The following is a 13,531-nucleotide window of genomic DNA, read 5'->3' on the forward strand; positions in this document are numbered from 1 at the left end:
CCCATCCTTTAGTTTCACTACTGTCCTTTGTTTGTCGTCCAGTCCTCACCATCACTAGTGCCTTCCCTTTGTTTGTGTGATGTCTCTGACTTCACTTTCCTACCCATCATTCAGTGTGTCTGTACAGTCTCTGTCAGTTTTTGTCACTGTTCTGTATTTGCGTTTTTGCCTCTGCTATCTATCCTTCAAAAATATTCTAACCTTTCCTCACCCTTCCATTCTTACCTTTTCTGTTTTCCTTGTGTGATTTCCTGTAATTGCTACCCTATTCTTACTGTCTTATACTGCTATTTTCACCCTTTCATTTGGTCAGAAAATAGATTTCAACAATGCAGTAGCCCATTAAAGTAGCAGGCTGCTTTTCTGGTATTCTCGTATTTTCACTTCTTAGCACATGTGCACATACTGAGGCATTTATACTCTCTAGGTTTAGAGCTTTGTTTGATTATGTAGCCCCTGCTATAGCATTGTCTCAATTATTGCAGGTCCTGCTCTGGGCATGAATGGGATTATCAATTACCTATGGCTTCAACACCAAGTTTTCACATTGTTTTTTGATAATGAGACTTTGGCTGCATTGCTTCCAGATCAGAATCTGTGGGAGGATAACTACCATCTTGCTGAGCATGTTTCTAAATCCCAGGAATACTCCTCTGAACAAAACTTTCCTCCCATGTTTGCTGCATCCTTTCTAAGTGAATAGTGAATGAAGAGGCACACTAATACCATACTTAAAACATTCCAAGGTAGTAGTGAGGTTGCTGAGCTTGCAGCATGCACAGCCACCCGAGTAAATCATTGCTTCATATATTGTGTATTACTGTTAAAGTTTTGGTTTAAGCATTGCTTTAATAAATAATGTGCTGAACTTTTTGTTAATATGTTGAATATCGAAATCCCATGAGAGTTCTCACATACTTATAATCCTTGTGCTATCCACAAATGTCACGCTTTGGATCCACTTGCTATAGCAGGAATAAATATCCATAATACACTTTGGTTATCATTTGCCTAGTAGGAGGAAACTTAGCTTTTGAAAGAAGATGACAGAACTTTAACATGCTTCAAGCTATCATTACCATAGTAAGGAATAAATTCTGGCTGAGATTTAGATACGGCTTCCACCAGAGGTAAGCCCTAACATGGACAGAAAACCACTGGCAGTAGCCCTTTCTGATTCCGAAACAAGATTGTCAGAGCAATTAGATAGGAATGTAATTATTTTATATTATTAGCAATGAATTTGTCTACAGGTGAAAATAAGTTAGCTCACCATTTCTGTGCCCCCTTTCCAAATTTACTTTTCTTGGTTCCAGTCAAGTTAAGAATTAAATCAGCTAGTATGCACCAGGTAGGATGTATGAGAATATAATTTATTACAATATTAACATTAGGTGAATAATTTAATGACTGAGAAAGCATTCATTAATAAAAAACTGAAATTGCTATACAGCAGTAAGAAATCAGAAAAAAATCAGTTATATCAGTTTAGCACATAGCAGTCGGGCATCTCGGGTGACATTAGTCAGTCCTAACAAAGTTCTTGTCAATGTCCATAATTCCTTTGTTAGCAGATTTTCCTTGTTTAAGAATCTTTTGTCTTTGATGAGCCCTGGGAAATATTCCTGCATTCTGTATACACTTTTAGGGAAATCCAGAAAGCTGAAGATAATTTCTTGTTTAACAATACTGGCTCCCCTGTAGGCAAAAGTCCAATTCAGTTACAGGTATACTTGATCAAATACCATTCTGGCAAACTCCCACGTCCCTCACTGCAAATATATCTGATGGCTAGGCCCAGAACTGACAAGGTACAACATAACAGTCTTTGGTTCATTTTTCAGTCTAACTGAATAGCAATCCAACAGCAAAGCTCTATGAGAGTCTGTCAGCAGCTGTTAGCTGGCAACTAACAGGAGTCCAAGAAATTAGATGAAATAAAACTGATTATACAATGACTCCCCATTAATATTCCAAAACGTGCATGCTGATTGGCCAGTGTGCCCATTGTAAATCCCACAATATACCAATGGAAAAAGGTCCTGTCGCCCGGACTTTTTTCCGTTGGTATAAAGTGCCCAAAACCTTTTTTTTTTTTTTTTTAATAAAGAAAAAAAAAAATAAAAAAACGGAGCAATGGAGACTTTCTTCGAAGACTTCGCCCTTGTGATTAAACCATGCCAACCGTGGGTAAATATTTAATATACCAATATCATCAATATCGTCATCGGTTATTGCTTAAATATATGACTTTGAACGTATGTATGTATGTCTCCCTCTGAGCATCTGAATATCTGAGCTGAAATAGTTTCCCTGCAGAATATAATTCTTCCAAACAGTAGGTAAAGTTTTGAAATTCCTTTGTTCTGTCTTTGCTGTGGAGTGAATCCAGCTGTGGATGCATAATTCTTTTCCAGTGTCAGTCTTTGCAACAGCTTATTTGTCTTTCCCAGTTTATTTCTTTGACTAAAATTATGGGCTAGAAAAGAAGAGGGAACACTGCCTCAACAGTCATCAACCTTTCTGTCATAGCCTGTGACTTTTATAATCTTTTAGGATCTCTTTATATTAATATCCTATAACAGAATAATCCTGCTTATGTATAGCTTTAAAGTCCATTCCATGTCAAGGGATCTGCATCCTTTTGCTGAAAATAGATACTCAGTGCAGATGTCCAAAATGTGGAAGCCCTTTGATGTTAAGTTGTCTATCTCGCCTTCATTCTTGCTGGATGGGTTCGGAGCCGACCTCGGCTCCGACTCGGCCACTCTAAAAGCTCGAGAGTTGGTTCCACCGGCTCGAGGCTCCCCTTATATCCCACAATGCTAGGCGAGAGTTACCTCAGATCTCGTTTGCCGCTACAGCTTCGAGGTTGGTTGCTTCTACCGGTTCCTGGTGAGTTTTAGCTTTTTCTATTAAAAGTTACTCTTTTTCCCCCTTTTTCAGTTTAATTCTTCTTAAATTAGTATAGTTCATAGAACTTTATCCCCGACCCTAATTTTTCCCGTTTCTTGTTTAAAAGAACCTTTGGTTCTTCCCTTGGGCCTTAGGCCTTCTCTTCCCTAGGGAGTGTTTGTGTAGTTTACTATAATTTGCTACAGTTTGTTGTACTTTATTTTTAGTATCTTTACTAAAATTGTTATTCTGACAGGGTATAACTGGTGTGTTTGAGTGTGTGTTTGTGTTCACCAGTTAGGCTATGTCAAAAGAAGCAAAGGTCTCGATTCAAGAAGTGTGATGCGTGCTGTCAGAAAATGTCTCTGACAGACGCTCACACTTCTTGTGTCTATTGTCTGGGGCCTTTGCACCTGCAGGACTCCTGTGCTGTTTGCCATGGCTTCAGCCCCAGGGTCCTGCAGGAAAGAAAACAAGCTAATTCTGAGAGGCTTGTTGAAGCCTGAGGATTCCCTGTCTGTCTCAACAGGGAAGCCCTCTAAGGCATCGAGGTCTTCGGCTCCGCTTCTGAGCCGAGACCTCAGGTTGTTCAACCTTTGCCTTTATCGGCTCCGGCTGGAGCCGATAAGGCTCAGTCCACAGTTTCTGTGGCTTCCTCGGCTCCGGCCGGAGCCGAGGTTATCGAGGTACCCGTGTCGGCTCCGACAAGATCTTCAGAGCCGACAACCAGAAAGAGGTCTAGGTCACCTTCTCTTGGCTCCGTTCATTCGGCTCCAGGTTCTCCCCTGCTGTCTGAACGGAGCCAAAGGTCTCATTCCTCTAGGTCATCGAGGCTTTCCGATCATGACCTTCAGAGGGTGGTGAGTCGACTACTCAAGTCCGAGGCACTAGCCCAGATGCTTCAGAGCCCGACTCATCAGTCGGTGCCTGCCCCGTCCATCAACTCTTTCCTCCTTCGACTCTTTTGAGTTCGGAGCCGGGTGGTCGGAACCGAGACTGTGGTCACCTCGGAGCCAAGACAATTGTCTTCGCCCGCTGCCGGCTCCGTTTTCTTCCGTGGAGGAATCTCGGCGCCGGACTTCCCTCGTCGGCTCGAGGGGTGAGTGGCATCGGACCCTTGTCCGACCCCTCTCCTCTCGGTGCTTGGCGCTGGTGAGTTCGGCTCCGACATCGGCCTCGAGCCATCACTGTCGGTGCCGAGGGGGTCCTTAGCTCCTCGGAGCGGGGACCTCTGGCTCTGCCTGACAGGGGTGCTTTCGAGGTCATGCGGAGTGTGTTAGAGCCTGGCTCTACTCCACAGTCGGTTCCGTCAGCCCCTCCCTCTATGCTGCCTCAGGGTAAGTCGACTCACTCCCTCATTCCGGACCGCAGAGAGCCAGCTCCTCAGGAGCCCCCTGTGGGGATTTCATCCTCTTCCGAGGCCTCTCCTGATTTGGCAGAAGAGCCCCCTCGGAAAAGGAAGTGCAAGAGGAAGCACATTGACTCACCTGAGTCTATCACATCGGACACAGATCTGGATGATTCTGAGGGTTCCCCCCGTTCCCCTTCTGAAGATGTCTCATTTGCAGACATTCTGGAGATCCTTAAACAGAGGGGAAATTGGCCAGCCCTCAACCCTTCAGAGGACGAATCTGTGTATCTTGAGGCATTTGGCTCTCGTCCTTCCACCTCCTGGGTGTCCCCCTTGACCCCTCATGCAGGTGGTAGCTAAGAAGGCATGGACGGCTCCTGATTCAGTGGACCCCACTCCCAGGAGACCCTCCAAATTCATCACAGCTCCATCAGACAAGCAATTTTTATCAAAAGGAGTTTCTGTGGATGCTATGGTGGTAGCTGCCGCCACAAAGAAGGAACTGGCTGATCCTTCAGTGCCTGTCCATCCACCTAACAAGGAATCTAGGTCCATGGATAGGTACGGGAAGCGGATGTTCTCCTCAGCGACTTTTACCATGCGTTCGCTGAATTACCTGTGCCATTTCACTCATCTTCAAAGGGACTTGGTCAAGGAAGCGAGTGAGATGTTGAAGGACCCTACAGCTGCGGGTTCCAAGAAAAATGAACACGCAGCTGGCTATCCTTAATTCCATTTCCAACTCCTCCATGCCTCCTCTCTTATGCGGCCGATGGAGCGAGCAGAGCCGAGGAACAGGGGTAGCCTTACGTAGGCACGCCTGGATGCGGCTATGCAATTTTGGAACCTTTCAAGACGTCTTTCACGAACTCCCCTTTGATGGATCATCTCTTTTGGTCCTCAAGTGAAAGAAACCCTGACTAGGTGCGAGACTGATGGCAAGACCCTTTCTGCCGTCGGAGTCCGTTTTCGACTCCTTCTAGGCCTTACCCCAAAGGCCAGAAGGGTGGAAAGATGTGGTTCCGTAAACAATCTCAAGGGACTTCGCCTGACGACAGAGTCGGTTCCCGCCAGAGGCAGAGGGGGAACAACAATGGTAGACGCCGCCCTAGAGGCAGAGGGGTCCAGAACCAGGGCAATCGAGAAACTTCCTCCGATAAGCCCTTTCAGCATCCCTGAGGTGTTGCTCGACTGCCCATCTTCGAGGCAGTCGGGGGAAGATTGTCACTGTACCCAGAAGCCTGGCTATCCTTGACACAAGACAAATGGGTACAGTCCATCAATTCCGAAGGTTATTCTATCCCCTTTCTTCGTTTTCCAAATCAGTCAAAAAAATCCCTTCCAGATGTTCCACCCGCTCAAAGGGATATAGCAGCTTTGGAAATTTCAAAACTGCTTGCAAAAGAGCTATTCAGCCAGTGTCAGCAGACCAACAAGGATCCGGAATCTACTCAAGGTTCTTTTTAGTTCCAAAAAAAACAGGGGACTGGAGACCAATTTTGGATCTCAGTATCTTGAACAGATCGGTCAAGAAAACAAGATTTCGGATGGTCACGCTGCAATCCATTCTTCCCCTATTGGGAAAAGGAAACTGGATGTGCTCTATAGACCTTCAGGACGCGTACTATCACATAAAAATGAACACACGCTCCAGAAGATTCCTCCGCTTCAGGCTGGGAACCAGTCATTTTCAATTCAGGGCCCTGCCCTTTGGTCTCACCACTGCCCCGGGTGTTTACCAAATGCATGGCAGTGGTAGCTTCTCACCTGAGACGACAAGGATTCCAGGTGTTTCCATATTTGGACGACTGGCTCCTCACAGCTCCCACCAAGCATCTCCTTCTGATGGCCAGAGATTACACTTTTCGCCTGTCAAAATTGGGTATCTCAATAAATTGCGAAAAGTCTGTTTTGTCGCCTTGTCGTACTATTACCTACATAGGCAAATTTAGATACTGTAAACATGTCTGCAACACTAACGAACCAAAGGATATCAGACATTCAAAAATTGGTGTCACTACTTCTCAACAACAACAGAGCCAAAGCCAGGTTAGTTCTAAAGGTGTTGGGAATTATGGCAGCGCCATACCTCTCCTCCCATTGGCCAGATACCACATGCGGATCCTTCAGTGGATGCTCTTTTCTCAATGGTCATACCAGGAACTTCCAATGTCTCACACCATTATGATCACGCAAGCGTGCAAAAGCATCTCATGTGGTGGATGTCTTCCCCCCAGCTCCTGTTGGGGAGACCATTTGTTCCACCTCCTCCGGTTGCTACTCTGACAACGGATGCCTCCCTGATCGGGTGGGGGGGGCATTATCAGGGCAGGACAGTCCAGGGCACATGGCAACCAAACGAATGCCACTTGCACATAAATGTTCTGGAGATGAGAGCAGTGCTTTTAGCGTTGCAAGCCCTTCAAGACTCTCTTCCCTTGGGAACGATTGCAATCCAGACAGACAATATGTCTGTAGTGTGGTACATCAACAAACAAGGTGGAACCAGATCATACCCCCTGTGTCGAGAGGCACTCAGACTGTGGCAATGGGCGATTTCTTCTCAGCGTTTTCTGATAGCAACGCACATCCCCGGGAAGTCCAATCACATTGCGGACAAGTTGAGCAGAGCTATTCTTATGCCTCACGAGTGGTCTCTGAAAGACTCTGTAGTGAGAGAGATATTTCTCAAGTGGGGTCAGCCTTGCTGCGATCTTTTTGCTACTCCCCAAAACAGCAAGTGCAGAGAATACTTCACTCTATTCCCTTTACCAGGCCAACCCAGCAGGGACGCACTAGTCCAAGTTTGGCCCCGGGGACTTCTGTATGCATTTCCTCCTTTCCCACTGATCTCTCAAGTAATACAGAAAGCTATCGCTCAGAAGGCCTCATTGATCCTCATTGCCTTACTGGCCTCGACAAGTGTGGTTCCCCTTTCTACATCGATTTCTTTTGAGCGACCGTGGAACCTGGACCTAGTTCCAGATCTTTTGATCCATCAGTCGGGTCAGCTTCATCGCCCCCCTCCCCTCTCTGAACCTCACTGCTTGGTTCCTCCACTTCCAACAGTAGCCAGGCTTCCTCAATTATCTCACTCTGTTAGAGATATTTTGATAGCTTCCCATAAATCTTCCACTCGAAAGATTTATTTGAGTAAGTGGAAACGCTTCTCATATTGGGCACAAGGAAAGGACATAGATCCTTTCACCGCTTCCATCCAACTAGTCCTTGATTTTCTTGCTGAACTCTTCCATGCAGGTTCATCTCCATCTACTCTTAAGGTTCAATTGGCGGCTATTTCTAATTTCCATGTAGGTATTTCTGAATCTGCCCTAATGTCCCACAAACTCTGCAAAGCCTTTTTGAAAGGAGTTTTTCTTCTCAGACCTCCTGTCAGAAATCCTCCTTCTCCTTGGGACCTAAATTTAGTTCTTGCTTCTTTGATTCTTTCCCCTTTCGAACCTGCAGCTTCATGTTCCTTAAAGCTATTATCATGGAAAACTCTTTTCTGGTGGCTATCACATCAGCTAGAAGAATTTCAGAACTTCAAGCACTCAGTTGTCGTTCTCCTTACCTTGTGTTCCATAAGGACAGAGTTTCCTTACGAACTAACCCGTCCTTTTTGCCTAAGGTGGTTTCAACATCAAATCTAAACCAATGCATTGACCTCCCTGTTTTTTTCCCGGAGTATTCTAATAGGTCTGAACAGAAATTACACTACCTGGATGTTCATCGTCAATTAAGGTACTACTTGGACAGGACGAAACTATTCAGAAAATCTGATCAGCTGTTTGTCTCCTATGCGGAAAGCAGAAAGGGACTTCCAGTTTCAAAGGTATCTTTATCCAGATGGCTAACATCTCTGATTACCCTTGTTTATGAAATTAGACACCAAGAACTGCCTAATAAACCTAAAGCCCATTCCACCAGAGCTTTGGCTACTTCTCTAGCCTTCCAAGACAGACTGCCTATTGACACCATTTGTGCAGCGGCTACTTGGGCTACTCCTCACACTTTTATTTCCCATTATAAGTTGGATTTAGCTTCTAGGCATAGAGCTAATTTTGGTTCCACTGTTCTCAGGAGTCTGTTCCGTTAGGCCACCCGGGACAAGGTGCTAGGGACGGTCCCATCCAGCAAGAATGAAGGCGAGATAGACAACTTAACATATAGAAGTTATGTTCTTACCATAACGCTCCATGTTAGTTGTCTTCTTCTCGCCTTCTTCTTGGCCCCACCCTCCTTCCCCTGGCCTGGACAGACCTAGAGGAGTTGTGATCGTGACCTCTCTTTCTACCACCTCTTTCTTAGTCATATGCTATTATGCATATTTCTTGTTTCAGGATATAGGTCACCCCTTTTCTTCCTGCTGTTAGAGGTGGATTCTGTTTCACTGTTATACTGTTTTTGGTATAAGCTGGGTTAGCTTACAAACGAGATCTGAGGTAACTCTCGCCTAGCATTGTGGGATATAAGGGGAGCCTCGAGCCGGTGGAACCAACTCTCGAGCTTTTAGAGTGGCCGAGTCGGAGCCGAGGTCGGCTCCGAACCCATCCAGCAAGAAGAAGGCGAGAAGAAGACAACTAACATGGAACGTTATGGTAAGAACATAACTTCTATTTTTCTGCTAGGAAAACTAGTATGAAATTGCATGTCTTTTGCAAAAAACAGGATACATCCCAGGGGCCCCTCAGCAATGAAAACAAATCTTTTAAATGACATGGCTTTGTGCATTCTACTTTTCAATGTTTTTGTTGCATACTGACACTTGATATCTAGAATAAAGCAAGGGTCTTGCACTACAATACATGATGGCAGAATTAATAAATGCAATCAATTAACGTTAACAATCACACCATGCAAGCAACATCCAATAGTACACACAGTGGCAGCAAATATAGGAATACAAATATTGCTAATAATAACCTTGAATATCAGTATCAGTAATGTATTTTTTCATTCAATCAATTTTTTTTCCTACCACAGTGATTCCCCCAGCTGATAGAATTACTACAGTGGATTGTGTCCATGGCATTCTGAATGGGTGACCTATGCTAATTAGATGTGTGCCACCCCCAAAAAATGCCTCTGCTTAGGGGAGTTATGCAGATGAGTGATTCAGAGAATCACTCTACTGTGTAAATTAGTTCAGCTGGCTATGTTAATGACTTTGGCTGAAATGCCGTGCTGCCCATTGTAGTCAGTTGAGAAGACCACATAAAAGGTAATATTAGTTGTGGTAGTGTGTGTGCTACTATGTGTATGTGGCAGAGTGTGTGTGTGTGTGTGTGTGTGTGTGTGTGTGTGTGTGTGTGTGTGTGTGTGCGTGTGTGTGTGTGTGTGTGTGTGTGCGTGTGTGTGTGTGTGTGTGTGTGTGTGTGTGTGTGTGAGGGTATGGCTTGTGAATGAGTGACTGAGCATTCAGAAGCTTGCTGTTTCTAATAGAAACACAGGTAACAGACAGGCATAAATTTACGATTCCCAATCTACTGATCTAAGGTCTATGTGTTTGTCTGGGTGGTTGTAGTAGGGAAGTTAGGAGGTTGTTAAAAGTGGTGTGTGTGTGTGTGTGTGTGTGTGTGTGTGTGTGTGTGTGTGTGTGTGTGTGTGTGTGTGTGTGTGTGTGTCCACGTGCATGTGGTTTGTGTTTGTGGGCATGTCAGTGTGTGTGTTTTTGAATGTGTGCATGTGGTTTGTCTGTGTCAACACAATGCATGGGCATTCAGTAGTGATTACCACATGAAAGTGCTGATTATCACTAGTGGTAATGACATGGGATTCAGAGAGATGAGACATGCAAAAATAAAGAGGTCCTTCAATGTGGCTAATCATGTTGGAATTGCATTTCCTGCATTTACATAATAATACTAATAATTATAACAATAATCCTATTTGTTAACCAGATAGGCCCAATGGACACTCAGTCCCTTTTCAGGGGTGACCCGGGAGTAATGTCTTGTTAAGTATTTGAGTGGTAAAGCATTTGCATTCACATAAATTGCCCCTTTTGGCTCCAGCAATTTACGTGAGTGCAGGAAAAGTTCTCTGAATATTAGCCTCTGTTGTACAGCACAGACTGTTTTTTCACACAATTTGTGACCTAATTTATATCCTGTCCCTAGTGGCAGTGAGCTTTAGAGAGAGAGATAGAATGAGTGAGAGAGATTAAAATGAGAAGAAGGAGAGGAAAGCTGTATAATTTAGTCAGTTAATGTTTTTAATGGTTGTACTGTAAATTAATTGTAGCTGTGGAAATGAAATTTAAACCAAAGAATACAAAATGTTAATGTACAAAAATATGTGTTTTTGTTGTACAGGTAATGCATTAAACCTGTGACAGTCATCTGCTTGAAGTGTAGTTAGTACCATAACCGTGAACCACTTTTTTTCTTAAATCTAATTTGAGGTCCTTTTCAGAATCTGAGAGTTTGCAATAATTATGTGTATAATTGGCTATAAATACCAATAACTGTTACAGCTGTAATCAAAACTGTCAAACCATGTAGACTTCTTGTATTATCATTTTGGTGCATTTCCTCAGACTAAATGTTTTGCACAATTCTTTTCATTCATAATTTTTAAATATATATTTTGACTGCCATGGTAAATTGATATTTTTTGCTAACTTATTTTTCATGTTATGCATACAGTGCTTCTTTAAACATTGTCTCTTTCTACTTGTAGTGTAAGTTTAAGACAACTGTAACACTCCATCCTTTGGCCATGTCCCCACCAGACATTGCTCGACAAGATGCAGACAAGGTAAGTATTATGCAACATAAAAAGTCACTTCTAAGGCTTCCTTTTCTTTGACTGAGAATTCAGAAATACAAAAGCCTCTCTTACAGTTATGTCAGTTGAGAAGGATTGTACTCCTAAAACATGATTGTATCTCATACATAATATTGTTTTATAATTTTCTAAACAGGTGCACAGAAAAAGATGTGCCTCATTGTGCATGACACAAACATTGCTGATGGCATTGGCACCTTGGCACAGAAAGAAAACACTGTTATTTACAGCACCAGAGATCCATGTTTAGGTAGCATCTTGTGAACTACAGGGCTAACCAGAGGAGATTGAATAAGTTGGCAAGAGGCTTGCACTCCTTCTCCAGAGGATGGATAAGAGATGTGATGCTCCTGATTCATTGCCTGATTTTGGCCATGAAACATTTTAAGTAGCTAGACTGTCTCATTCTGTTGTAAGGTTGAATGTGAGAATGGAGTAAATCGTATCAATAGTCTACTGCTTTTGTATTGGCAGCCGTAGTTTGTAAGGGCACTCTAGTAAGGTACAGAATTAGTCATCCGATTAGATGACATGTTGACCTATATGATCAGCTGTCCCATCCTTTCTTGGTTCAGAAGCATCTTACCATGCTGTTCAGGGGTCATTTACCATACTTGGCAATGTTTGAGGGACCAAATTACCATGCCTAACATACATCTTCACAGTCAGAGTAGTTTGCTTTGGGATTTGTCCAGGACCAGTTGAAGCACAAGCTCTTGCCTTCAGCGTGGGCCAAGTTTTTGCCTCAGTCAATGGTTGGTGACTCTGCAGTGTCAATTGCTGGTTTCTCAGACCACTTATTAGTTTCCTAAAATCCATCTGATGTAGCCTTGACAGCCACTGTGGGCTGGGGGTCAGACATGTCCTGTTTGGCTCTTCCAGTGTCCAATGTGGGCATGGGAGAACCATCCAATTTTGGTGTGGGAGACACTCTGGGAGATTCCTTTCAGGGTGACTGTGGAAGAGATCTCTGGTTCAAGATGATATGCCTTCCCTTTCTCAGTCTTCCTCCAAGGATGTCCCCAGGAAAAAGAAAGCCAAAGTTGGACATTGATCATACAAAGACATTTTGTCTGTTCATAAGAATGGTTTTTGTATCTTAGCCAGGAGTTTATTGCAGGTTGTGTAACCTGGAAAGCAAAAAACATTCTTCAGGAAAATATGTCACAGGATTTTGGCATAGACAGAAAAGGCTTTGGATGAGGTAAAGTCTGAGATTTTAAACTCTAATGCAGACAAGGAGGTTTTGTTTGGCCCTGCTGATAGTCAGGTTTTCAAACAGTTTGACAATGGAGGGAAATTTGTTCAGGAAGTTAATAAGAGTTTTCAAGCCCCACATTATACATCTTATAACTGCCTGAGAGTGAGATAAAATAATCAATGTTTGCCATCTTCTGGCAAACCCAGAACAAAAACAAGATGTCAGGAGAGGGAATGATTAAAAAATAAATAAATAAATAAATAAATAAGGGCAGACTACACCTTCAGAATGGTTATGCTAGCACTCACACCCCCCCCCCCAAGTCCTAACATCTCTAAGTCTGTCCCATATACTGGCTTTCAATCTGTCCCATTGGCAACAGATTGTTTCAGACTCTTGGGTACTAATACAGGTTCAACTGGGTTACATTTGGCACTGAATACACATACTTCCTTTCAGGGGATTTCCCCTCTGTCCTATAAATAAGAGTTTTTTTCCACTGGTTCTTCAGCATATGCTTACCTTAGGAGTTATGCTACCAGACTCTTTAGACCAAAGGGAGGAAGGCTTCTACTCCAGAATGCTTCTGGTTTCAAAGAGCAAGCTTTTCTGGAGACCAATTCCAGATCTTTGCTTTCTCAACCAGTTTGTGAAAGTACCAAAATTCAAAATGTTGACCATTCAGTGTCACCCATCATTCCACTTCTGAGTTTTATGGTAGCATTAGAACTAAAAGATCCTTATCACATTGACGTAATCATAGACTTCAGAACATTTTTCAGATTCTGTGTCTGTGTCACATTATCATTTCTCTGCAATACCATTTGAGTTAGCTCTTAGGGTGTTTATGAACTGTCAAGCTGCATGGATAGTCCATTGCAGACCACAAGGCATTCATGTTTGTACTTTTTTGTATGACCTACTGATCTTTACAGTCTTTTGCCAGATGTTAGGAGTCCTTAACATAGGTTTCTTCACTCCTTACCAATCAGGGTTTCCAGGCAAATGTACAGAAATCCCTCTTGACTCCATCAGACATACTGTGCTTTTGGACTGCTTTCTAGATATGCCTTTTTAAAGGCATTCCTAACACAGGAGAAGGTGAATTTGTATTTGAAAACTTTCCCTATCTTTTCCAATCACTCTGAGACTTCAACCAGAGAATATTTTAGGATTCTAGGGTTCATAGCTTCTATGATTCTCATGATTTCAATTGCTTGGTTATACATGGCAAAAATGTAATATTTAAAAAAAAAATATGTGGACCCAATGTTCTCATCCTATGAGATTTT

General features: G+C 43.2%; 1 protein-coding gene across 1 annotated transcript in view; it reads left to right on the forward strand.

Moving 5' to 3' along the window:
- Positions 1-13,531, forward strand: part of CFAP70 (cilia and flagella associated protein 70) — a 1,838,232-nt gene that overhangs the window by 170,546 nt on the left and 1,654,155 nt on the right. The window contains exon 3 of the mRNA XM_044079382.1: positions 10,931-11,008. Coding sequence (XP_043935317.1) covers positions 10,931-11,008 — 78 coding nt within the window. The remainder of the gene's footprint in view (positions 1-10,930; positions 11,009-13,531) is intronic.

This window comes from Protopterus annectens, chromosome 8.part0, assembly GCF_019279795.1.
Source record: "Protopterus annectens isolate FY-2018-M chromosome 8.part0, PAN1.0, whole genome shotgun sequence".
Lineage (NCBI taxonomy): Eukaryota > Metazoa > Chordata > Ceratodontiformes > Protopteridae > Protopterus > Protopterus annectens.